Source organism: Chiloscyllium punctatum, chromosome 37 (assembly GCF_047496795.1).
Source record: "Chiloscyllium punctatum isolate Juve2018m chromosome 37, sChiPun1.3, whole genome shotgun sequence".
NCBI lineage: Eukaryota > Metazoa > Chordata > Chondrichthyes > Orectolobiformes > Hemiscylliidae > Chiloscyllium > Chiloscyllium punctatum.
This window is the reverse complement of record NC_092775.1, coordinates 24,592,562-24,620,194: the sequence shown is the minus strand read 5'-3', so window position 1 is coordinate 24,620,194 and position 27,633 is coordinate 24,592,562. Positions and strand designations below refer to the sequence as shown.

The window sequence follows — 27,633 nt, the reverse complement described above, 5'->3', positions numbered from 1 at the left end:
TCCACAATTGCTTGTCCAGCTTCCCCTTAAGTACATGATAGTTTATGAAGAATAGTTGTTTACACTGACTAATGGGGTAGCAATAAAAAAAACAGAAAATAAGGTAAGATTTGAAACTGAATTCTTCATGGGTGCAGTGATTAGAATATGGAATTATCTGCCATTCAGCCAGTGTCCATGAATTCTTTTCATAAGAAATTGGCAGATGTTTGAAAAAAAGAATATTTATTTGAATGTGTAGGAAAGTAAGATTTGGATTTTTAAAAAATCTACTTCTAACCTGTCATATTCAATAATTCTTTGAATCAATCTGATTGGCTTATTCATTCTTAAAAATGCAAATACAAGATTTTACTATTTCCACAATTTAAATGCATAGTAGGGTTAAATCCTGGGTCTTTGTGAATTTGAACCTTACATTAGTTATGTTTTAGTCAAACACACATGGTTGATCAACAACTCTCATTCTCATTGCTTGGACAACCTTACATCAGATGCACAGCATCAAAACTGGCAATTCAACCAACCAATCTGTACTGACATTTATATTCCATTTGAGTCTCCTCACAACCCTCCTCATCTAAGTCAATCATTGTAATCCCCTGTTCCTGTCTCCTTCGTTTGTGAGGTTACTTTATATAAATCTCTACTATTTGCTTCAACCACTCCCTGTGGTAGTGAGTTCCACATTCTTTCCATTCTTTGAGTAAAGAAGTTTTTGGTTTAGATTCTCCGCAGGATTTGTTGTTAACTTTTCTCTATTGATGGCCCCCAGGTATGATCTTCCCTGTAAAATGGAACATTCTCCATGAAACCTCTTCCTAAATTTTAAAACTTGTATCAGTTCACTTGTCTGTTACCTATTTTAAAGAAGATCAGGCAATGTAGACTTTTGGCTACAGAAATATTGTTGAAAATACACTTGATCTTGAGTAGTATCAATTAAATATTGGTTGTGTAGGAAGAGAGCACAAAAGAAAACTTGGTCTAACACCTGAAGCAATCATCATAATCCTGGGTTCTCTTCCTCCTCGATTGCTTGTCAAGCTTCCCCTCAAGTACATGATAGTTTATGAACAATAGTTGTTTAACACTGACTAATGAGGTGGCAATAGAAAAAATAAGTTAAGGCTTGAAACTGAATTCTTTGTTGGGGCGGGGATACATTTGGAGGGCCACTGCACTTTAAAATTTAGGACACCTCAATATAAAATTGCCAAACTGTCGTTGTTAATACCATTTACCAACCTTGGAAAAATTCTGCCACTTATGTGGCATTAGTCCGTAGGTAAACTATATAGGAAGGAGACTGTGAGACAGGTGGAAGTGGAAATTTAGCTTACCTCAGTATTGTGTAGCTAGGAAGAGCACTGCTGCTCTTCCTATCTCCACATTAAAGTAAATATAATGGAAAGTCATCCCCCACATTTTCACCAGGGTATTGGTGATCTATTTAACAACATTATAAAACTGGAAAAAATTGCATTGAACTGGCATTCCCAACCCATTCAGGAATGGCTGGGTGGCTACCAGATTTGCCCTCAATCTCCTGTTGGCTGTGACAAAGCAATCCAGGTAATTTTAAATACAATTCCATTAGTTGATGCTCAATGGCCACAAAGTCCATTTAACTAGATGGGACAGATGATTGCAGGCAGCGCTTCACTGCAGGCACATGATAGACATCATGACCATGCGCACATACTGTTCTCATCGCTATCACTGCTTGCTGCTCTCCCTGTATTTTGTATCCTGCTTGCACTCGACAGCTTTAAAATAGTGTAAATGGGGAGAAGAATTGAGGAGTCTTATTCTGAGGACATCAGCAGCAACTTACTATTTTTTTACACTGACATGTGAAAAGGCTTTGATGCTTAATAAGCCAAACCCTCTTGCAGAAACTCAGCAGGAAATAGAGGGATGAGGGTTTTCAATTTAAGTAAAGGAGTATAAACTGACCAGATACTGCTTTGTCACAGCATGCAGTGTTAGCAAAGCAGCCTGCCATTGTAGGGTGACGTGGCTCTGACCAGTGACTGAACAAAGCTCCTTATTATTCTTTGTTCGGGTAATGGAGATAGCTCACAGAATACTTTGCATTTACAGGTTAGTTAATCAGGTGCACTACACTTCTTCAGCCTCCCCATTATGTAGTGTTGTTTTGATTTTACAATTAATTATAGACTTCGGTGGAATAAGTACAATCCTTCAACTCCTCACCCAAGCTGAAATTTAGAAAAATATGATGCAAAGATTTAAAAATGGCATGTCAAATATCAATTGGTAATGTCATGATGTTTGGAGAAAAGAAAATCTCCTACAATAGTTTCATTCTGAATTGGCAAAAACCCATTCTGATGTACATGGTGTGCCCAATTTATGTGCATTTGGCAGTGGAGTTATAAAATAGCCATGCAAACTCTGATTAGCCTCTTTTCGGTGAGCCTCAGAAATTGGTACACTTCCTGGATGCACCAAGTATTTGAACCCTATTAGGAATTGGCACCTCTCTATCACTCAATAATTGATTATTTGTTCAAAGATGAATCAACCCGTTCCCAGGTTAAACTAATTGCTGTTTGAATTGCCCTTGTATCAAATTCATTCCATTTGCCTGTGACTTCTATGGAATATTTTAGAGTATGATGACCACATTTTACGTCAGATATTCTGACTTGCAGAGTTTTTCCGTCCAGCTTCAGTTGGGGAAAATCACGATGCACTTTTGAAAGAGTCAACAAAAGACGCAAGCGAAACTTCAAGGACAGAGACTCCAGACACAACACAGTCAGACAGCAAGAAATCCTCCCAGAAGTCAGAAAAAAATGAGGAAGTGACCACACCAACAAAAATTAAAGAAATGAAGGTACACAATGTTGAAATTTTAATTTTGATGCAGATAATCATTTTGGTTGTTAACAGTTCACTGTACTCGATGAGTGGGATTATGTGGAATTACAAAGCAGATTAGTGTCTCGCCTAGTAGAGTAGCATGTTTATGTAAATAAATACTTTATGCTGTTGTGCCTAATGCAAATCAGACAGCATAATGAAAGACATAGATTTGCACACAGTCCAAGTTCACTGCTGGGACTCTATTCAAATTCAGCTGATTCTGGTGGTATAGAACCACCAAGTATGCTGGTTCTGAGGAATATTGTCAGGGTGAACAAACATCGTTCCTGATGGAAGCCCAAAATTGCTCCTGACTCAAGCCTGTTTGCAGCGTCATGAGTAAAACTCTAGAAGTTATCTGGGAAAGGAAATGGTCAATTTCATACTTGTAGGGAATGAGTTCTTTTCCAAGATGAGCATTAAAATGCAATCTTGGAGGTCAGTAGGGCGATCTTTTGTGTTTACACAGTTTGACTTAGAACTGCTTGAAAATGTTACTGACACCAACATACCCCTATTTTTCCATAGGCTGCAAGCAAATCATAAAAGTGCATATAACCCATTAACACTTTCTGTGTGGGCTTGCACACGCATGATGGTTTAATTGGGTCAGCTTGTGAGCTATGGCCTGTGCGGTAACTTCTGATTGCTACATGACTGTGAGGCTTCGAGAGGACATTGCTGATGACCAAAACAATGCTCAATAACAAGTGGCATCAAGAAGCCAGAGAGGAAGGGAGGTTACAGCAGATTGATGATAGCCTGCCATCTAACATGGTATATAAAGTGCACATCGAAATTAGAGACAGTAGAGAACAATACAAAAAATTAAGTACAGCATGATCAGAGATGTAGAGAAGCAATTGCATTCAGCATTAAATACAGAAAATGTTCTAGTCAGGCTTAATTTTGCTAACTCCTGTAGGTAGATGCTGGATACTGCTGCTGTCGAAACTGTCCAGCAGCTGCTGACAGTGCTATTGCTATACCCATATACAATATTCCTATCAGAATATCCTGTATGTTTGATGCATTACAAAGATAAACAAGGCACTTCACTCATCATCTGACTGAGCTGATTCTGACATTGCAGTTCATGGAGTAGAGTGAACGTGGTTGCATTAGGTGTAGTTTGCAAGCCTGTAGAGAGGGAGTCATAGTCACAGTGGTCAACAGCACAGAAAAAGGCCAGGTGGCCTATTGAGTCTGCACCAGTCAAAACCACCACCTAACTAAGGAAAGTTGGCATGGGAAACATTGGGTAAAAATACAAAGGGTCAGTGAGTGTCTGGTCACAGGAACCAAGTATGCTGGATTTTGCAACTGACATGAAAAGCATTTGCCTCCTGTGTTTTAAATCCTCCCCAGACCTAGCTGTTAGCTGACTTTGCTTTGAATGAGAAATAGGTCACTCTGCTACTTCTGTTGTGACCAGAAATGGTCAGATTCAGATTTTGGTTCAGTGTTCTCCAACACTTTAACCGCTCCCCTCACACCACCATCACTTGTCCGAAGCCTGACCACTTTTGAGGTTAAAACTTCGTATGTTTATATATCACCTTCCATATAATGAAATATGACAAGACAATTCACAGAAGCATTTCGTAACAAAGTATATGACCAGGCCACAGGAGTAGTTATGGATCCAGCATAGCCTTTGTTGGAATACAATCACAACTCTGATTCCCAATCCAGATAGTCAAGTACTACTTTAGACACAAACAAAAAAAAAGTTTCTATAAGCCACAGTTATGACAGTATACATCTTAAAATTTTGTGGATCCATTTCCTAAATAGACGTAATCTGTATTACAATTTTACAATGTGACATGTACCAAAGGGAAACTTGCCTTCTTCATTTTTCTTGTTGTAGCCTTTTACACTTCCATTGACACATCTTTCCTTAACACCTTGCCATTGCTATCCAGCTGGATGGAATGTCCTCACCTGGTTCCATTCTTAACTACCTAATTGGCCCAAGAGTCTCACTTGCAATGGTTTCTCTTCCTGCTCAAGCTGTCTTACCTCTGGTGTTGTCCAAGCATCTATCCCTGCCCATTCCTTTTCCTCATCCACACAGACAGCCACTCAGCGATAACACCCTAAAGGACAGCATTAGTTTTCACACAGACACTGATTACTACATGACTACCACCTTTTTCACATCTGCAGTTGCTATCCTATTAAGATGCTTCTCTTACATATTATTGGATGTGCAGAACTTTCATCTCGTCAAGTATTGGAAAGATTGAAGCCATTTCTTAGCTACTTACTCCATCCCTCTCCCTGGCAACTATCTACGATTAAACAAGACTATTTGCAACTGGAATGCAATATTTGACTTGGAGGTACACTTCCAATCCTATTCAACCCTGTTTCAGCTCATCTGCTGTTGAAATCCTCATCCATGCCATTGTTACTTCTAGATTTGAATATTTGAACACAACCCTGTTAGTCTCCAATGTAACAACCTTGAGACAATCCAAGATGCTGCTACCTGTCTTAAACTGCAGCAGGTTCCATTTACCTATTGACCCTATGCTTACTGACCTTTATTAGCTCTGGATGAAGAAACATCATGATTTGAAAATTCTACTCTTTGGTTTCCAATTTGCAAATGGTCTGTCCCCTTTTCCCTGTAATCTCCTGCAGCCCCTAAAATCCTCAGCAATACTTGCACTCATCTGATGTGAATTAATGGAGAACTTCAAAGGCTACACTTTTCATTTTTGTGCTGGTTTCCTTAGCTACATGAATGTAATTGGGAAAGGTATTCCTCTAATCACATTACTTACCCTCAATAAGTATTGTAACTGAAGCAAAGAAAGGCAAATATTAAGTGTGTGGAGATGGCTGGTGGTACACTTTTCATACTACATTGAGGATTAAAATAGGTTGTCTGTTAACTAGTTGTGGAAAAAGTTGATAATGGAAACAAAATGCAAACCAAAATAACATTCCCAAGTGTAACACACATTCCGAAAGTATATTCAAGACTTAATTATTTCCATCTTAAAACAAAGTGAAATGTAACAATGTCCCACTTGTCACTGATAATTAGAGGTTACCATAGCAGGAAATAATCTTATTTTATAGATTTAGAAATCGAGATTGAAACATCCAGTCCTCTTCAGAAGCATATATATTTGATATATATTTGCTTATGCTCAGCAGTGAAACTCAAATTTATCATCTAGCATCCAGTTGCAGGCCTGAACAGAGTTATCTTCAGTAGGCATTCAGGCCATAGGCAAGTGTCATTGTTCTATGCTGTACTGCCAAAGTGGGAGCAGGGTTTGCCCCCTGTTTAAAATTCTCATCCAGCTTGATAATTGAGTGTAGTGGTGACAGAAAATCCTCTTCAGTATTTGCTCCTTCACTGAAATCTTGATGAAACATTTCTAAGATTATCTTTCATGTATTCAGAAAGTTGGTTAAGTTATTAGCCTGTGAACAATTCTTATGCTTTTATTGAACTCAGCAAACTAGTTACAACGAAAATGCTTTGGATAAATCTTAAGATTCAGGAAATGAAAATTTATTTACTGTGGCATTTGTAAAGAGCAATGAAGTAATCATTTTTAAAGTTATTAAAGAAAATCGTTGCATAGACTCTGGGTTTAGGTTAAGTACATTGGCTTGGAAGATAGTTCCACATGGTTGCAACAACTGGACCATAACCTTATAGTGGCTTATAGTTGTGTTTTCCTTCTTCTGCTAAAGGAAATGTCTTCAGGGTATGTGGAAGAAACTTAACAATGAGAAAAGGTAGATTGCTTATCAAGGAGTAAAGTCTTTGTTTTGCTATGCTCAGAGAAGAGGTCAGGAATCAAAAGACATGGGTTTAAATACACCATCTAAGTTATTGATTCCTTTTCCAAAAAAAGCAAATATTTTCTGGAAGTTGACTATGATCATTCTCAACGATCTAGTCTCATCTGTGCTATGTAGTGGTTAGCAGTAGATTTCAGATGCAAATCTTATACATCTGCATTATTAATACAGGTTGGTTTTTGGACTGTATATGTAAATTAAATCCAGAGACTTGCTGGACTGAACAAGAGTGAGACCCCCCCTGAAGGAGAGAGTCTTACTTAATCCAGAATCCGTTCAGACCTTGACTGCACATTTATCGTACACTTGTTTGGTGTCAGTGGGAACCTGGACTGCTTTTTGACAATTCTGAACCTATAGTGTAAATTCATCCTTTTTAGTTTTGTTGATTTAATCTGTTTACTAGTACACAAACTGTTTTTGTTTCAAGCATCTTTTTTTAAATGGTCAGACGTGGGTTCCATTTTTTTCATGTGAGGGTCAACAATTATGATTGTTCTTGTTTTGGATTTAATTGACTTGATTTCTTTTAAAATTTTGCTGTCAGATGGAACATGAAGATGAGCCGAAACTTAGGCAAGAGGTAGTGTACGGACCACTGTGGATTGGTTTTTACTGTAGTTTATGTGAAACATTTTCATACCTGTTTTTAAAATATTGTTCAAGCTAGAACGCAACGAGTTCCTATTTATTTTTGAATGGAGAGTCATTCATCAAACTAAATATAGCTATAACATCAGATAGATGCAACTCATATATCCTTCAAGATTTATCACCTACATGATCCACAATGTTTATTGCTCCCTTTGAAATATTGAGTTACAATTCAAAACTGGAAATTACTGGTGTTTTATGGATTAAAAGACTGAATGATCTATCTTGTTACTATACAGGAAAGTGGGTGATAATTTTCTTAATCATAGTTTCTTCATTGTTGTCAGTACACTACCTATATGCTAACATACATTTCATGGGTTACTGTGGTACTGCTAAAATGCTACAGGCTTTGTCTGTGGAAAATAACTGATTTTTAACCATTGGCCATCTTTTTGCTGAAATTGCTTGTTTGCTAGACACTTTACATTGGCATATAGCATCCCTTGCTTTTTACTTGCTTGCTGTGTGCCAAGTCCTTTGCCTTTTAGTTTCTTTTGTGTTTGCTAATTCTTCATCATGTGGGCTGCCTTTACCAATGTTAACGCATACCATTTTCAGTTAGCTACTCTGTTACTTCGACTATCTGTAGAAATTCACATTCTAGACTGTGGGTAATAGTCATTTATTGTTTATCAGGAGGGTGGAAAGTTGCAAATATAATTTGACATGGTGGAAATTTGTTTTACAGGAAAGTGCGGTGGGGCTATGTTGGATCACATTGTCTTGATTGATACCAGGATGGTTAGAATTACTGTTGGATGTATATTAATGCAGGAATTAGTACTATCTCTATCAGGGAGGAAAGTGAGTGTTGAGGAGTTTTGTGTTAAATATATTTTTTTTCTTGCATTTGTACTTCAACTACCATAGAATTAACCACTTACATGTACACAAGATATCTTAAACATTCCTTGCTGTCATGCTTATATATGAATGAAATTGTGCATAATCAGGTATTAATATGAAGGAGTATGTCAAGTAGAAAGGAAAACAGATATTTTTTGACAAATTACTGACAGTTCTCAGGACCATCCATGTTAACATGAAATTGAGATGAATTGGAATACCTACAAAGTAATTCTGGGGTAAGCATTATTTGATGTATTTAGTGAGGATACATATGTTGTAAGGAAATCAGATCATATATATTTAAACTAAACTACATTTTGTAATTGAGCAAAACACTTACTCCAAGAAAACTGATCATCCATCTAGTCACCTTTTCCTAAGATCCGAAAGTGTGTTAGTAGTTATGAAACTGCTATTTATATAGAACGACAATCCTTTTATTTAAAATGGTTAACACATTCACTAATTCAGCATGGAGGTATTTCGGGCAAATATGTTAAGAAATGGATTTGTGGGTACTTCTTCCCTTTGGTTTAAACATTCCTGATAAACAATGTGTTGTTACGACTAACATAACATTATCTTCCCTTTTTAATTGTACTAAAGTTCCTGGACAAATCAGAAGATGTACTCTTGAAGCATCAAGCCAATATCAATGAACTAAAACGAACTTTGCAGGAATCCACTAGTATTAAGCTAAGTCATGGTGACCGGGAAAAAAAGTTAACTACTTCCCCATCTTCATCAAAACCCAAAGACAAAGAGCAGGAGGAGTCACAGAAGCTCCAGCAGGTGGGTTTTGTTTATAAACACATTGTTGAAGTTGTAGGTATTCTCGATCTGCCGACTTGGTTTTGGCTTTTAGTTATCCGTTTGTTCGTTTGTCTGCTGGTGATGGCTATTTTTTTAGTCACAGCTCTGGTACAACCAGGAATGCTGTTATTTTAAATTGTATTATATCACAGTTAATTGTGTCCATCTTGAGTTTAGTAAGATTTTGACAATCTACCAGGTATAAAACAAAACACGAAGAGTTTGTAACAGATCTTAGAGCAAACAATAGACTGACAATTTAACATTCTCTGGAGACAAAATGTAATTTTAAAGCCTTTTCTGGATTAGTTGTTTTGATGTCTCATTATATTCTATGCCCTCAAAAAAGGAATAATATACTGATTCAAGTCAGAGGATTTTGCAAACATCCTAGGAAAAAATCAACATGGTAGAAATTTCTTACTGTTCTTTCATAGCTTTCTGACATGGTATTTTAACAATATGTTCCTTTATCAGTGCCAGTGATATTTTTTTCACCACACACCTTTTGTAGGACATTACAATTAAGACTATGGATTATTTTTAAGTAGAAATAATAAGTTCTGGGATCGCTTTACAAGTCAGACAGCATCTGTGAGGAGCGAAACAATAACTTTTCATGCTAATGATCCTTTGTCAGAACTGAACAATGTCAGAGATACATGGACTTCTAGCAAGTGCAGAGGCAGGGAGAAGGATAGGGGAGGAAAACCCAAAAAATCAGATCTGTGTTAGGGAGGAAAATGGAAGAATTTAGATATGCAAGTACTCCTTCCAGATAAAACAGCAACTCAGTTCTACAGTATATCAAACTGAAAAGTGTATTCACTGCTGTCCATTGTGAAACCAATTATGGATTGGTTGAACACTTTTTGGAATATCTTCAGTCCACAAATACGAATGTAAACTTCCAATTTCTTGCTGTTTTAATTCTCAACTCCATTCCCATTAAGACCTCAGTCTCCATCATGGTTCCCATGAAGCTAAGTGTAATCTCTAGAAACAGCATTTCATCTTTCTTTTAGTCACTTCACAGCCTCTGGACTCAGCATTGAGACAACAACTTCAGATTGTAAGCTGTGCCCCTATTTCTTTGAATAACTGCTGCAGCAACTTATTCTACTATTCCCATTTACACCTTCTCTAGACTGTACTTTCATTTCTTTAATTATTCTATTCTCATCTCCTTTTGCATTTCGCCATCATTCCTTTTCTCATTTAATCTGGCCTGCACCTATACAACTATAGACTTTCCTTTTCTTTTTCCCACCTTCCTTTTCCAGATGCTGAGATTTGCTGAGCATTTCCAGCATTTTGGAACTTTCCATTTCAGGTCTCCAGCTAGTTTAGTTTTTTAGCTCTTAATTTTTAAAAAAATAGATTGTGCCATCTAGTGTTAATTCAAGCTGACTGCAGCTTCAGTGTTGCAATTTTGATATTTTTGGATGCCTTCTCTTCTGGTTTGACCCAGAAGAGAAAAGTTGTGTTAAATAGATAAATAACAGTAAATTATTCTGTGTCATCTTTGTAAAGTGGATAACTGGAGTAAATCAATGGTTGAGGTCACTTTGAAAGCTTTCTATTGGCTGATGTGATGTATCTTTAGATTTCTTTTCCCTGACAGCACTTTACTGTTTATTCACTTTGCTTCGGCAAATGAAAGGGCTAATTTTCTGTTTATTCTCTCAACATTTTGTACATGTCGTAGCGTTCACCAATCTTTGCCCAGATAATTGACCAAAGCACATGCTTGTTTCAGCTGGCGTGTCGATTTCGATTTGTGAATCAGGCTCTTCCCACCCACACTTTCCCCCCCGCCCCCCCATAACCATTTTGATTGATTACTGGGCAGAGCATGCACCATGAGCACTCTAATCAAATCAACACGTAATAGAGCCAAAGAGGTTAGTCAAGGTGAGTTCAATTTGTTTCAGTGGAGCCTGAAGAAACTACCTCCCCTTTCAACTCAGTGTTCCCAAGATCCATCCCAGTACTTGCTGCTTCTGAAGGTAACCTGATATTGGCTGCATTACACAACCCATTTGGTACCTCACATTATATGAAGATTGCACCTCAAAATTCTGGTCTCACCTTTGTCATAAGCATGCACTTTACCAACGAGTCACCAAATAGATGAAGTTTCAGGAAAATTCCCTCTTGGTAGTTAGAAACTAACAAGGAAAGAAGAAAGGTTGGTTACAATCTTAATGTCTCCACCAGTATCACAATAGATCTGTGCTGTACATACCAATTTTTCTTATACTTCCATTTTGATGGTTTTAGTGAGAGTTGTTTTAGAATTTTTATATTATTGTCGTCTATCTAACAAATTTATTATTTAACGCTTTTAAAAGTTAAAAACAATCTCCTTAGTTACAAAGAAGTTGTAGATAGACATCATGATGCCACACCACACATGAGATAAAAGATGAAGTGATGTAGGAGTCTATTAATGGTTTGATCTATCCACTGTAACTGGAGAGTAAGAAAATTTGATAAAGAAACATACAATTTGAGCCATGTTCTATCATTCTGTAAATTAATATGATGATGCCTACATTCATAAATTTGAACAGTGCCTGATGCAACATACTAAATATTGTTCAATTATGGTAATTAAAGGTCTGGTATTAGTAAAGGTGATGTGACAGTCTCCAGTCTGTTGTTGATACTAATGAATCATATAAATGCAAAGAACTATTTTAACTCATTATTCCTAATACAAGTAAAGCATGTGTGAGTGGAAGATTTTTCACAGCACTGTTGCACTTGTTACATTCTTCAAATGAGCACACTAGTTAAGGTTGCACCTTTACTTATTGTACATCCTCATTGTTCATGCAGAGCACAACGGAGGTATTTTGTATAAACTGCAACTTGCTAATAGATAGTTTGTCTGTTTGTAACTGGTACTATTAGTGGGTAAATAGAATAAGAAAACAGCAGAAGCAGCATGTGCTTGTACGTTTGTTTATAATGTGCCTTTTCTTTCAAGATATCCTTTCCTTCTTTGGAATCATCCAATTGAGTGAACAATGAGGCTTCATTTTGCCTTCTGTTTCTTCCTATTATGGCTTTGTTATTTTGTTATTCAGATACCACATGATGCTAAAGGCCAAAAACCAAAAAATAACACTTAAGATAATTATACTGTCATTGTAATTCTGGTTTCGTAAAGCAGCTGTTTGGTTAAAGTAGTTTGTATTAGAGTCTTAGAATTTAATGTTTTATCATTTATTACTAATGTTAACAAATTCCATAAACTACACCAGTCAGTTTTTAGGTTCTATTTGGCTCTGATGACAGTTATTATATTTTTGTACCCAAAGACATTTCATTCATCTTTAAACTGATAAGGATATGTAATATTCTGCATCCTCCACGCAATTATTCTTAAAATTAAATTAACCTGAGGTCATTTCAACCATAGTAAAATAATGCTACTACCTCTGAACTGTTGACGAGATTAGATTAGGTTAGATTCCCTACAGTGTGGAAACAGGCCCTTCGGCCCAACCAGTCCACACCGACCCTCCGAAGAGTAACCCACCCAGACCCATTTCCCTTTGACTAATGCACCTAACACTACGGGCAATTTAGCATGGCCAAATCACCTGACCTGAACATCTTTGGACTGTGGGAGGAAACCTACACAGACACAGGGAGAATGTGCAAACTCCACACAGACAGTCGCCCGAGGCTGGAATCGAACCTAGGACCCTGGTGCTGTGAGGCAGCAGTGCTAACCACTGAGCCACTGTGCCGTCTAGTTGAAGAAATTTAATCGCAAATTTTCCTCACTTACTGTTTAAATGTATGTGTTCCTAGGTGGAAGATAGGTTGCTAAAGCATTAATGGTGCTGCATTTAGTAAATGTGATTTAATAATCACTGATAAAGCTGTATTGAATCTGGAAAATATCTGAAAAGAGTATTCCATCTCTTAAAATATCTTTTATGTGAGCTGCATAGATCAATTCCCCCAGTTATTTTCTGTTTTCGTTGGTGCAGGCTCTGTCTGTCATTATTCTTAAATACGATTTCTCATTGTGATAAAACTTCTGTGGGAATTTTTGATATGTGGCTTATTGTTATAGACACCAGATGGTTGTTCTGAAAGTGGTACAATTTAGAAGCAGTAAGGAGGCTTGATGTAAGTCTCCTTCCACATTGCATTTGCTGCCGTGCTGTGCAAACCTGTTGTGCAGATGGAAGCTTGTCTGGTTTCATGGAGATCTATGAGTTCTAATGCAGGGCTAAGTTAGAATTTTCAGAGAGCTATTTTTAGCAATATCTGGCGTTTATCTGGTTTCTGTGGTTCTTCTTAAAGGACGAAGGGTCTGCTGGGAGCTACAAACAGTTGGAGGACCAGGCAGGTGTTAATTAAACATATACTCATGAATTGCTCTGAGCTGTCAGTAGTGAACATGATTTGGTTTGAAATTTAGTCCTTCCAATGCCATGAGGATATTTAATTATTTGTAGATAGTTGCCATTAATCACCTCAATGATTAGTGCATATTCATCAAAACTTACAGGAAATAAGAAAACCGGTTTTCCGACTGAAAAAATTGAATAGAACACAAGTTAGAAAAGCAATCACTTGGGAGACAAAATGGTGCTAATTAACTGTGCAGCTTACAAACTTGAGCATTGTTAAAGTGGTTATATATTATTCATCTTAACAGAGGATAGTTTTTGGCAACGTGCAAACATGATATTCTTCATGTTAGAAATTTAAAAGCTCTACCAAACTATTTTTACACCAAAACATAAAGTATGAACAAGAAACTAACACGTTTGTTATTTGTTTATTATGCAATATATTCTGGTATATCAGCTAATTAACCTTTCTAACAGTCTGCGAGAGCTGAAGAGGAGGTGAAGGAAGAGCCTACTTCTCAAGTGGGTGCCATTGCCTTATCTCTGGAAGCTTCAGCAAAGAAAAGCCTTGCATCTTCCCCTGAGGTTGACATTTTCAGTTTTACATTTGATTAAAATTGAATTGTAATTTAAATAAGCAAAAATAAACTGATGCTGAAGAGTTGTTTTAAATGGCAGAACTAACATCAGTGAATGAAATTATTATTAGCTAATTTGTTAATATTTTCAAAGGTAAATGTTGATTGTAAAGAGAAAATGTATATCAAATAGTTAAGCATAAAACATTAAATATAGAGTTAGAAATGTTGTAATCTTAGCAATTCACCCATTTATAGAGCTCATTTCTCCATTTAGTATTTTTATGTTGGAAGATTCCAAACTTTGTCCATATTATAAATATAATTTTTATATAGTTACAAAATATATATGAAGAAAGTTTTCACCTCATCTAGTTATGAGAATTTTTTTTACTTTACAATAGTCTAGAAAAGTGAAGTGCATGTCTGTTGCAATGTGCCTGTTCATGCATTACTGTGATGTTGACAAGTTTTTATATTTGAAATGTAGGGCTCTGAGGAATGGGTTATAATAGAAAGACGAGCTTCTAGGCTAGAAGAACTAGTTGTAGTTGAAAACAAAAGTGACAGAACAGAATCCAAAGAAGAAGAAGCAGTTGAGGCTATATCACTTGTTTGTGACAAAAGGCAAATTGTATTAGAACTATCTTCTCCTGAAATGGAGCTTATTAAAGAAGAATTTCACAAAGATGAGTCATGTGAGGATGAATCTCCAGAGCTTGAAGAAATATGTGACTTGTCAGCTATTCGACAAGAAGATGCTTCAAAAACTGATTCAGAGGAAAGGACAATACCTTCTCTGTTGAATAGCTCAGAGTTAGTGGAGTCAGATGAACAAAAGGTTCCTGAGACATATCCAACTGAACCTGAAGAAGTCCTAACTGAGAACCTTTTGGATAAAGAGCAGGTAATCTCTGAAGATAAAGCACTTTCTGAAGAAGCTGTTATCGTCGCCAAATTTCCGTCTGTACAAGATTCAGTAGATACTGGAAAGGAGTCTTCAAAATCCGATTCCAAAGCACCTGAAGAGACAGAGCCTATGTTGGCTTTCACAACGAATGGAGAGCAGTTTAAGCTTATTTCCTCTGGAAGTGATGAAGCCAAGTCTAAAGCCCACGAAAAAGATTCCAAGCCAATATTCCCACTGGATAATAACAAATCCAAACCAGGGTCTCCAATAGCTGACCAAAAGATAGATCCAGGTGCTCAGGTAGGCAAACAAGAAGTACAAAAGATAGATTCTCAAACGTATGACCAAGAGAAGAAAGAGAACATCAAAACAACTTTCCAAATGAATGATCAAGAGAGTGTGCCAATTCACTTTGTGATCAATGAAGGCAAATCACAATCAAATGAAGAGAAGATGTCCAATTTAAATTTCTTAGAGAAACAGTATGCAACAAAAGTGACTGACCAAGAGGAGTCGAAGTCTATTTTTGAAGCTGAAGTGAAATATGAGTCCAAATTCATTCTCCAAATGGTTGAAAAGGAAGTCCAGATAACACCAACCGAACAAGCCGAATACAAAGGGATTTTGCAGTCGGATGTTACTGAAATTTATAAAGCTGAAGAACAGTCAAAACCTTATATTTTTCAAGAGCATGCCAATGCGTTGCAGCCATGCACTGCAAGATGGGACAAAGAAGAGTCAAGGGACTCCTCAGAAAAGGAGTCTGAAGAATGCCTCCTATCAAATGAGTCAGGGGATTCAAAGCCATGTTCCATAGGAGACCATGAAGCACCAAGGCAAGAGGAGGAGAGAAGCGAGCCAAAGCAGTGTAGAACGCAGGATGGAAGTGAGCCAAAGCCGTATAAAATGCAGGATGGTAGCGAGCCAAAGCCAAGTATGACGCAGAATAGGAGCGAGCCAGAGCCGTATAGAACGCAGGATGGAAGCGAGTCAAAGCAGAGTACAACACAGGATGGGAGCGAGCCAAAGCAGAGTACAACACAGGATGGGAGTGAGTCAAAGCAGAGTACAACACAGGATGGGAGTGAGTCAAAGCCATGTAGAACGCAGGATGGAAGCGAGCCAAAGCAAAATACAACGCAGGATGGGAGCGAGCCAAAGCAGAGTACAACGCAGGATGGAAGCGAGCCAAAGCAGAGTACAACACAGGATGGGAATGAGCCAAAGCCATGTAGAACGCAGGATGGAAGCGAGCCAAAGCAGAGTACAACACAGGATGGAAGCGAGCCAAAGCAGAGTACAACACAGGATGGGAATGAGCCAAAGCCATGTAGAACGCAGGATGGAAGCGAGCCAAAGCAGAGTACAACGCAGGATGGAAGCGAGCCAAAGCCGTGTAGAACGCAGGATGGAAGCGAGCCAAAGCCGTGTAGAACGCAGGATGGAAGCGAGCCAAAGCCGTGTAGAACGCAGGATGGGAGCGAGCCAAGGCAGAGTACAACGCAGGATGGAAGCGAGCCAAAGCCGTGTAGAACGCAGGATGGAAGCGAGCCAAAGCAGAGTACAACGCAGGATGGAAGCGAGCCAAAGCAGAGTACAACACAGGATGGGAATGAGCCAAAGCCGTGTAGAACGCAGGATGGAAGCGAGCCAAAGCAGAGTACAACGCAGGATGGAAGCGAGCCAAAGCCGAGAACGACGCATGATAGTGAAGAGTTCATATCCTTTTTGCCAAAGGATGATAAAATACTCAAGCCAGTTCGCCAGAGTGAAGCCAATGATTCTGCTAAATCTGTACCTCAATCAATTGAAGGAAAAGAATCAAAAGATCATTTCCAAGTGACAGAGAGAGATAAATCTGAAGTACCTGTGCACTTTTCTGCAGATATATCTTCAGACCTGGATTATTCAAAATCTAAGAACTTGCTGGAACTTGACAGCTTAGTATCCTCTGAAATGTCATTAGATGCAAACCAAGATCAATCTAATCAATTATTTTTGGTGAATGACAAAATAGACTCCAGGTCGGAATCTCAAATAGAATGTTCTCAGGAAAAATCATCTGAACCCAATTCACCTGATCTTGAGTTGTCGGACGCAGATTTAATCATTAAAGCAGAATATTCACACGTCAGTGAATTATCTAAACTCAAACCATCAACAGTGGTTATGCTTTCATCAAAGTCGATTGAGCCTGTATCCGTTAAACACACCCAACATGAGTACGTAAAGATCACAAAAGGACCTGCTGAAGCTGTGCCAAAAATAGATCCTTTAAAACACACTTTCAAACCTGAAAAGGAGAGCTCAATAGTTAAGTGTGGCAGAGAACTTCCAAACTCATCAGAGGAGGGGACAGAAATTTATTCTTCCTTCAAACTTAAAGAGAAATATGCAGAAGTATATGATATGGGCTCAGCTACCCTGAAGGATAAAATATCCTATTTTGAATTGAAATTGGGAGAAAATACTTGCTCAAAAAAGCCCATTAAAGCGTTTGAGCATGCGGCACAGGTTTCTGAAGTGGGATCTCCGGATTCAGGCTGTGAAGTGGAATTGACAGAAGCAATGGTAACTCTTCATATGAATTGTCACAAGGAAACGTTGTTCCAGCATGTTTTGTCAAATGGCATTTTACATCATACAAGTTTACATAGCTTGAAATGAGCTTATTTATAAACTGCTATTTTATGTTTTAGCCATATGTATTGCTAACTGCGGAGCATTGTATTCGATCTGTTAATTTGCTTCCTTTTTTGTTTAGATTATTTGAAGTTTTGCAACTGCAAATGTCAATCAACCTAGGCAAAATTGGCCATTGAGAACAATGAGAGCAATCTGTCGAGGCAACTGTTGAACTGCCTTCACAAAAAAAAAGTCAATGCTTTTCTCATATTGCTAGAAAGTTGCATTTGGATACTCTGAAAAAGTGACTTCCCCTTGCTTAGTTTATTTCCTTTCTCTTCACTTTTCTGCTGTTTCCTTTGAAGCATACTAATGCCTGTCAAAAGAATTGTTTGTGGCTGATTTCCTGCTATTGCTGTGGTGCTAGCTCCCAAACCGTTATGCCGCTGTGCCATTTAACAGTGAAGACTCTGCTTTACGAATTCTCCCATTCAGCTTTTAACTAATGCTTTTGTCTGTTTAGACTAAACCTCCTGCTCTTGAATGTGCCTTGGAAGACAGGGAAGTAAAACCCTCACAGGAAGCTTCAAAATCTCCAGGGAAATCACCATTAAAAGGAGAGACATTTGAAAATACCGTTACTTCACAGGTGTTGAACCCTTGCTAAACTTCACGTTTATATATGCTTTAAAAGGCTTGTCATAATGCAGGTTTTTTTGGCATCTCACGTCTGGTATTGCAAACTTTTAAAATTTTTTTTTGCTCATTGCCTGTTTAATTTATTCAGTGTTTAACATTGCTCTATTGTAATCAAATGTACCTGCCTCATCAGAAACACATCCGAGGTTTCACAAATATGCTGCTCCTATCTCAATATCAAAAACAGATGTGCCATTATTTTGAGAACATGTTTTCATTTTACAGGAGCCGTTATCTCCACATAAACTATATGAAGAAGAATCTGGCAAATCCCAGGTTGTTGATTTAATTAATTAACAACCTGCTTAGACCTTAAATTCATTTATTTCTCCATAATACCCATGTGTCATTTAAACTGTGCATCCATGATCATGTTTTGGGTTTTTTTTGACCATCTTCCAAATTCCTCTAATATTCACATTCCAAAAGATGTTACTTTTCAATCCTTACCACCTTGATCTTCACCATTCTTTCTTGCTCAGAACACTGAAGCAAAGCAGGAACTGCAAAGAAGGTCCATGGTAACCAAACAAGAATCTGAAGAAGTCATGGAGCAGATGCAAGAACTTGTGACCCAGCCGTTGGTGACAAAGGAGATAGGTGTGGAAGCAGGCCACAAACATCCAAACGTCCCGCTAAATTCGTCAGGAAATATTGAAGCTGAGAAAGAATTTGCAGTACCAGATAAAGTTGAGGAAGTAGATGGAATGTTAGAAGTGAAAAAGTTACCAACAACAAAGATGTCTAAACAAGAAAGAACAGATAGTGCCACCTCTGAAGTTAATGTCAATACCCTGCCTGAGAAAAGTACTGAAAGAGAACCTGCTCAAGAGGATGGAAAGGACCAGCAGAAGAGCATTGACCATGAACCTGAAAACTCTGAAGAAAAACCTCAACAGGAGGTAATCTAACACCATTTAGGAAATCAAATGCATGTCTCCACCTTCTACATTTCACCTGTCAGTGTGTGTAAAACTGTAACCACCTCACCACCTGCTTGGTTCCTCAAAGTCAACCACAGTCCATTTACTAAAGCATGTTAAATTTGGAAAGAATGTGTTTCTATAAGTTTGAAAACTATTTGTTGGAGCTAAAGTAAGATGGCCAACATTTGTAAAGAAAAAGGACACATTACCATTCTACGTGTACGCGTTTCGCTGTTCATCTGTAATGTCGTAACCTGTAATTTCTGCTTACAGATGCTGACTGACCTGTGTATTAATTTGAATACTTTTTATTATGACTCAGATTTTCTAATTTGATCATTTAACAAAATAGTTTCTTTAATTTTGCCTGTGAATGCAATAAAATGTTTAATTTGTCTAACTGAATGTACACTATCATTAGAGCATGTGCTTATTAACAGAAATGTTTGTATTGAATAAACTAAATGACATGTGATCCTATCCAAACTGGAATGTTTAACAGCAGAGGTCTTGAATAAAGGTAGCACATTGCTTACAACAGTGCTGTCTCTGTTAAAGGAGATGAATACTTCAAATTGGATATAAAAAGTTTACTTTTTGATTTATCAGTAACCTAGATTCTTTTGCTTAACAAGGTTGTTAGTTTTTTTAACTATAGACTAAAGGTTTGCTCTTACTAAATATATTATGGAAAAGTATTACTAATCAAAGATTGAATTTGGATTATCACATTTAGAGCTGCTAGGAGGCCACCCGGCCAATAATAGACACGTTATTTAGGAATTAATATAAGCTTCAAAATTTAATGCTGATTGGTCAGGAATTTAATGATGGTAAATAGAAACAAGTGACTCCTTTAAGAGATTGCTGTTGTATTTTTGTTGCTGTATGTTTAATATGCATGAATGTGGATTGTTGTTTGGTCATCTTCTAACCCCTCCGTTATTTGTGTGGTAAGCGTACTCAAATTCTCCAAATCCTATCCTGTTTTAAGTGTTGGGCTGAATTTTCATTCCAGGATCCCAACCCTGACATTGGGAACATAGACGTTCCAATGGCAGGACACTGGAAGAGACTTTGGAGGAGCTCACCAATTAAGAGACTGCCTTTGGAAGTCTCATCCATTTAAGGATAGTGAATGGTCTCCCAAGGCTAGAGGATCTCCTGCACAGAAAGACCAGCAACCTCACCATTAGAGATGGGCACTGCCAACCTAGGTAGAAGTAAGAGCAGGCTGCTCTAGATGGAGGCACCCACTAAAGAACCTTCAGAATGATAAAACAGAAAGTGACCACATCTGTCAGGCCACATTGTGCAGGGGCTTAGCCTTCCTTAGGGCTCCAGCTCTGACCATCTGGTTATTGTCATTAAAGGAGGGAGAATTTCACATTAGTGATGGAGCACATACTGCCTGATCTATTGCTAGGAACCTTGCTCCATTCTCCAGTGGGTGGGTTTCAGTCATTGGGTGGGGAGGGTGTGTGCAATTCAACATTGGTAACAATTGGGTTTTGCCTACACAAAAAGGCAGGATTGGAATTGGACTTTTAAGTGACTAGTTAATTTCAAACCTTTGTATTTACTTCTGTTTAAAATCGCATGGAAAAGTAGTACTCTCATAAGCAAAAAATTTATATTTAAGTCATAATAGAAATGTATTTTACTGGAGAAGAATATTTGTGGTATTGAATGCATTTTGAATTTGCTTCAGGCCCAGCAGAAGTAAGTAATGCAGAAATATTTTCTCATGCTAAAGGCTGTGTAGGTAAATCAAGTGTAACCAAAGTAAACAATTTCATTTTAAAAACAACAATCTTACAGGATATAATGAAAACAAAAACTGGACTGCCAAGTGATGTACCCACTGGAAAAAGGGAAACTTCTTCCAAAGAAACATCTTCACCTATTGAGACAAAGTCAATCACCAAAACCCAGGTATTCGGAGCTTATTTGTTTCTTACTAATAGATGTCAGACAGTAATCATTATCGGGGTGGAGGTGAGCACTGAATGAAATGTAAAATCATTTTGTGTTGGAAGAATTAAATCCAAAGTAAAATTTGATACCTGTGCTGGAACTTTTCCCTCAGGGGCAAAACGCCACGTTAGCGTTTATCCTCCACCCAAGTGTCCTGACTTTGTTACTCAGTACATCTAGAGTTCTAGCAGGTGTCCAAACACAGCCCACATGCCAAAACCATTTGTGAATGAGCCTTTGTATTCTCGTCAATAATATCGAGGGTATTCAGTTCTATTTACCCTTGTATTTCATGACTGCTGGTTTGTCCTGCTTCATTTTCCTGTGTTGGGAGGCCTTCAAAGCCATGCTCCTGTTGTCATATTCCTGAATCCTCTATGTGAAAATTTACATTGGATGATATTGACTGTTAAAGATGGTCATGAACTGTGGATAAAATGTGACATAGTCATAGAGATGTACAGCACGGAAACAGACCCTCATCCATGCCGACCAGATATCCCAACTCAATCTAGTCCCATTTGCCAGCACTAGACCCATATCTCTCTCAACCTTTCCGATTCATATACCTATCCAGATGCCTTTTAAATATTCCACCATTTCCTCTGGCAGCTCGTTCCATACAGGCACCACCCTCTGTGTGAAACATTTGTCCCTTAGGTCTCTCTCATATTTTCCCCCTTCGCCCTAAACCTATGCCCTCTAGTTCTGGACTCCCCACCCCAGATAAAAGCCTTTGTCTATTTATCCTATCCATGCCCCTCATGATTTTATAAACTTCTGAGTTTACCCCTCAGTCTTTGACGCTCCGGGGAAAACAGCCCTGGCCTATTCAACCTCTCCCTCTAGGTCAAATCCTCCAACCCTGGAAACATACTTGTAAATGTTTTCTGAACTCTTTTTTTTTTCAAGTTTCACAACATCCTTCCGATAGGATTCCAAAAATGGCCTAACCAACGTCCTTTACAACCGCAACATGACCTCCCAACTCCTATACTCAATGCTGTGGGCAATAAAAGAAAGCGTACCAAACGCCGCCTTCACTATTCTATCTACCTGCGAGTCTACTTTCAAGGAGCTATGAACCTGCACTTGAGGTCTCTTTTTTTCAGCAACACTCCCTAGGGACCTTACCATTAAGTGTATAAGTCTTGCTAAGGTTTGCTTTCCCAAAATGCTGCACCTCGCACATGTATGGTACTACAGAAAATTATGTCAACACCAGTCACTGGCTATAAATCCCCACCTGATATTCAATGCCATTGACGTCAGATTAATTTAAACACATAGTGTAGGACCAAGATTTTTGGAGATATTATCTGTTGCCTTAGGTGGCATGGAAAGTGCTATGGAACTATTTGAAGAAGAAAAATAAGGTTTTACTTACAATCCCTACAGTGTGGAAACAGGCCATTTGGCCTAACAGGTCCACACTGACACTCCAACGAGTAACCCACCCAGACCCATTCCTCTCTACTTTTACCCCTGACTAATGCATCTAGTCTACACATCCCTGAATACTATGGGCAATTCAGCACGGCCAATTCACCCTGACCTGCACACCTTTGGATTGTGGGAGGAAACCGAATGACCCGGAGGAAACCCACACAGACATTGGGAGAATGTGCAAATGCCACACAGACAGTCGCCCGAGGCTGGAATTGAATGCGAGTCGCTGGTGCTGTGAGGCAGCATTGCTAACCACTGAACCACTGAGCCACTGTGCCGCCCTTTCACAGTGTCCTGCTCAATATTTATTCCCAACATCACTAAGAAAAACAAGATGATTTCATTGTTGCTTATGAGGCCATTCTGTGTGCTAATGAGCTGCTGCATTTCCTCACTGTACTTCAGTGACTGAACTTAAAAACAGAAGGTTGTGAAATGCTTTGGTTGGTCCTGAAGTTCAGAAGGATGACACGTAAATGAGTACTTTCTTTTTGAGTGGCTCATGTCTGTAATGTAACATTGACTATTAATAATGTAAATGTGGCACTATCCAATTGCACCCCACATAAAATAAAGCTGAGAAATGCAGCAATAGAACAATCTTGGATTTGAATAATACGTTCCATATACCTTTATCAAATTTGAAAATATATTTTTTAAATTGCTACTCTTCATTATATTGTTGGCTTGGGTATTTTTGGGATCATCTAGGCAGAGGTGGGTACTGCAGATGCTGGAGATTAGAGTCAAGATTAGAGTAGAACTAGACAAGCACAGCAGGTAAAAACAATGACTGCAGATGCTGGAAACCAGATTCTGGATTAGTGGTGCTGGAAGAGCACAGCAGGTCAGGCAGCATCCAAGGAGCAGGAAAATCAGCGTTTCGGGCAAAAGCCCTTCATCAGGAATTTCAGATGCTGTCTGGCCTGCTGTGCTTTTCTAGCCCCTTGACTCTATTTTTGGGATCATATTCGCTTTCGCTTCAGGCATGTTTGTTGGCACACAATAATGATATTCACATGTTAAATAAATCTGACAATCATTCACTCAGGGAACATGAGTCACAAGCTGGTGCCAGAATTTTGAGAATAGCTCTGCAGAGGCAACACACATTCAGTGAATTTGTTCAAAGGTAATCAGAAGTTGGGCATTTTTTAGTGTTGTAAGACCCAACTAACATGAGTTGTGCTATTTTGTTTTCTTTTGAAGGTTACCAATATCCCAGATCTGGCAAATGAAACTGTAACAAGTTCACAAAGTGTCATCTCGGAAACTGTATCCACGTCATTTGTAAGTTGCTGAATGTTAGATAAGCAATTTCCAAGATGACTAGATTATTGTTTCTTTCTTTTACAATCTGATATCCTGTTTGTTTTACTTGTTTTTCAGGTGGACAGTGGCAGTGGAGCTACAAATGTAACAAGCTCTCAGTCTGTGACTTCTGAAACCATATCCACATCAACCACTACTCATATCACCAAGGTAACACTGTTGATGACAGACAATTTACATTGAGACTGTGCCCAAGGCTATGCAAACAAAGCTATTAGCTAAAGTCCAAGAACGTTTAGATACTTGTTAATGATAGCACTTTACTTTTGGCAAGAAATGGTGAACTGGAAGTTATGACCTTGAGTATTCATTTTAACTCTTGTTTTATCAGCTGAAAAGATTCACATTCCTTTTTTTTTGAGATTATACTCTGAAAGTCTTGTTTCTGCTTCCACAACCAAATGTTTGATTTGTTAAAAGTCCAGCAGAGGTAAAATATAGTGGTCGTGTTCACTCCCTGTGATAGAATACTTCGAGAATTAGACCATTTGTGCTTATCAACTCAGAAGACTCATAATATCACATGAATGGTCTTTAAGGAAAGCTAACAACGAAAGTAAGGCCCCGAACCATTGTTTATGACCAGGGCCCCGTTTCAGCAACAAAATTAAATTCAATTTCTTTTACTATACGCTGTTCCCAAGACTATTAGTGTGTTTCAGGAATCATATTTTGCAATCAAATCTATCTCCTGAACTTATGCCCTGAAAAAGCAGTTAATTGTGCTGAGTGTGAATGAATTAAACTTGTTGTAACCCAAGCTGGATGTACAACCAATATTTTGTTTTGTGGTACACTAAAAACTAAAGTAGATTTTTGCAGTGGATTTATAAGATATAATTGCCGATTAAGGATTTTTGCTGTACCACTTTGTCACACTGAGTCTTATCAATCCTTTGAGTATCATGGGGACAAAATAAATTATCTTCTAAGTATTCTCTTCTCCAGAGTAAAGAATCTCAGACTCTCTAATCTCTTCTCAAAATGCAGTTTTCTTAAATAGGTCACATTGCTTTTAATCATGGACATCCTTTTTTCAGGATGGCAACTTGAGTTGTCCACAATATTGTATCAGTGTGTTGTACAGACTCCCCTTCAATTTAGTTTCCATTTCTCTCACTGTGGCTCCCAAGATCTGCTGAGCTGCCCGTCTGTTGCCTATTGATACCCCGCGATTAATCCACCATCTGAATACAACTCCATAAATGTATCTTTTGTCTTAATCCATTTATTTTCCAGTCCAACATTTTTTGTTCTATCATTCTAGCCTCATAACGGTACTTATAAACAATTGCCATAATGCCTAAGTATTCAATATCCCTCTTCCTTATTTTAACCACAGTAACTAAGTTGTGGGTAAACAGATCCTGTGCAAGCAGTCATTAAGTGGTCAGTTTCTGTTTCTAATTTTGTTTGGTTATGAGAAAAACTGGCCTGAACAGCAGATGAACTGCCCTGGTTGTTCTGAAATATGGCATACTCATCCCGAATAGACCTCTAACCACCTGGAGTCCGATGACCAACGCTCATTGCATGGGCTTCTAGAGGCAGCAGCTTAATTGTTTGTCTTCAGAAACATCACATTTGATGCAACTCATAGCCACCTTATCCAAAGTCAAGCCATTGTCTGTTTTGGAGACCATGTAGGAACGTACAGCTCCTTATATCAAACTGATCCCTGCTACATCCCTACTGAAGGTAATTAAAGTGTGGATGTTCCTGTGGTGGAACCGTCCTTGAAGAGACACCAGAAGGCAAAATCACTTGGGGAATTTACACAATAGTATGTGGACGTTTACAATTGCTCAAAGGCAATGGTTAATTGTAGACTCAACATCTAGACATTTCAAACCTAACAAAGAAGGGTGTGGAAAAAAAACACTTAATTCTGTTTACTTTTTGGGTGTTCTGCAAATACGGATTTATCCTTCATCAGCCCATATCCAACTTCTGCATTGTTGAATTTCCAGGTCAAACTTCATCTTAGAATGCAGTTCACCAGTTGGTTACCTGCAGCTTCCACAGCTAATTGAGCATTTCCACATTGGGACTCAATCATCAAAAAGAACTTCATGACAGAGAATGGATACATGTAACAGCCATTAGTAATCAATGTGTAAGACTGACTGAAATCAAAAATCACACAGCGACGGGTTATAGTCCACAAGGAGTGAGGTCTCCGAAGACCTGCAGTTTCAAATATGCTGTTGAGCTGTCTACCCCAGTCCAACACCAACACCTCCACATTAAGACTGAATAAATTAGTTTCTGGCGAATCATCTATATTTCAATCTGCCCTTTTCTCTTGTGCAAAAATATAAAATCGCAAACATAGCTCCACCCACCCAGTGGTGGTTATGTTACATAAGCAAATTGCTCATGAAAGTGTGCTGAGCAAAGTAAAGTCCCTCAATTAGCACTGATGGATAATCAGTTTAGGAGCATTGGTTTAAGATGAAATGTGACCCAAGACACTCAGATGATTTTCTATTCTTAAAATTTTAGATTGACATTTTTTTTGCACTGCCTGAGCCACTGGAATAGAGAGTGCCTCATTTTTAGCACCTCTGTCAAGAAATGACACCTCTGACGATGCAGCTCCTCTGCAGCACAGCACTGAAATGTCAGTCTGAATTATTTGCCTGTTTCAGATGGAGAGGTGGTGGGATAACTCCCGCCCTTTTTCCTTTTCTTTCAGTTGACATTTTGAGAAGGAGTCCCTTAAAATTTTGAGAGTTGTGACTTTGAAGAACAGAGACAAAACGAGCAGTCTGTTTAAGTCGAAAGGAAGGAAAGATCCGTATTTGCAGAACACCCAAAATATAGACTATTAAACGGGGTTTTTTTCACAACTTTCTTTGTTAGGTTTGAAATGTCCAGATGCTGAGTCTACAATTAACCATTGCCTTTGAGCAATTGTAAACATCCACATACTATTGTGTAAATTCCCTCAGTGATTTTGCGTTCTGATGTCTCTTCAAGGACAGTTCCTCCACAACAACATCTAAGTTTTAATTATCTTCTCAAGATGAATTAATCTTTGTATAGAAACCACAAGACATCATGTAAACTCCAGATTCCATCTTATGTCAAAGTAAATGTGTCGATTGTATCCATATATTCACTGATAAGTGACATACATATGGCATGTTTAAAACCTGGTTTAAACACCAAGAATGCTGAAGAACCTCAAGTCAGAGGTGCTGAAGAAGAGTCCGACTAGATTTGTAACAATAACTCTCCACGGTCGCTGCTAGTCCTCCTGAATTTCTCCAGTGATCTGTGTTTGTTTCAGAATTCAAAGCATCCACAGCCTTTCCCCTTTATTTGAACCCACAACTGTTTGAATCAGAAACAAGAGAGTTCCCACAGAGCCATACTGATAGAAACCTATGGTCAACAATAAAATAGTAACCAAACTGTTAGACAAACGTTAAACTTCAGCCACGACCAAAGAGAAACAGTGTCATTACTGTGGGAATAATGTGAGGTCAGAATTAATGTATCTTTTGTGTTCATTTTCTAAACGTGGTATGATTTTACTTTGATCAGCTGAGAGTCTGACACGCATGGAAACTAGTTGCCATGTTTGAGAGTCTGAACACTGTTGATCAGAAACATGTGCAGCTACTTCATACTTGCCTCATGTTGAGCATGTGCAGTCTCCATTTAGGATAGTCTGTAGTGCTAAGGTTTAGGCTTGCAAA

General features: G+C 38.2%; 1 protein-coding gene across 7 annotated transcripts in view; it reads left to right on the top strand.

The window, feature by feature from the left end:
- The window catches only part of LOC140462946 (uncharacterized), a 346,737-nt gene that overhangs the window by 309,775 nt on the left and 9,329 nt on the right, over positions 1-27,633 (top strand). For 4 of the 7 annotated variants that reach the window (XM_072556473.1, XM_072556471.1, XM_072556472.1 and 1 more), the window contains 10 exons: positions 2,682-2,866; positions 7,277-7,312; positions 8,842-9,027; positions 13,908-14,015; positions 14,499-17,489; positions 18,067-18,192; positions 18,725-19,144; positions 20,990-21,103; positions 23,804-23,884; positions 23,984-24,076. In XM_072556473.1, the coding sequence (XP_072412574.1) occupies positions 2,682-2,866; positions 7,277-7,312; positions 8,842-9,027; positions 13,908-14,015; positions 14,499-17,489; positions 18,067-18,192; positions 18,725-19,144; positions 20,990-21,103; positions 23,804-23,884; positions 23,984-24,076 (4,340 nt within the window). The remainder of the gene's footprint in view (positions 1-2,681; positions 2,867-7,276; positions 7,313-8,841; positions 9,028-13,907; positions 14,016-14,498; positions 17,490-18,066; positions 18,193-18,724; positions 19,145-20,989; positions 21,104-23,803; positions 23,885-23,983; positions 24,077-27,633) is intronic. The other 3 variants (XM_072556475.1, XM_072556477.1, XM_072556476.1) reach the window with 3 other exon arrangements.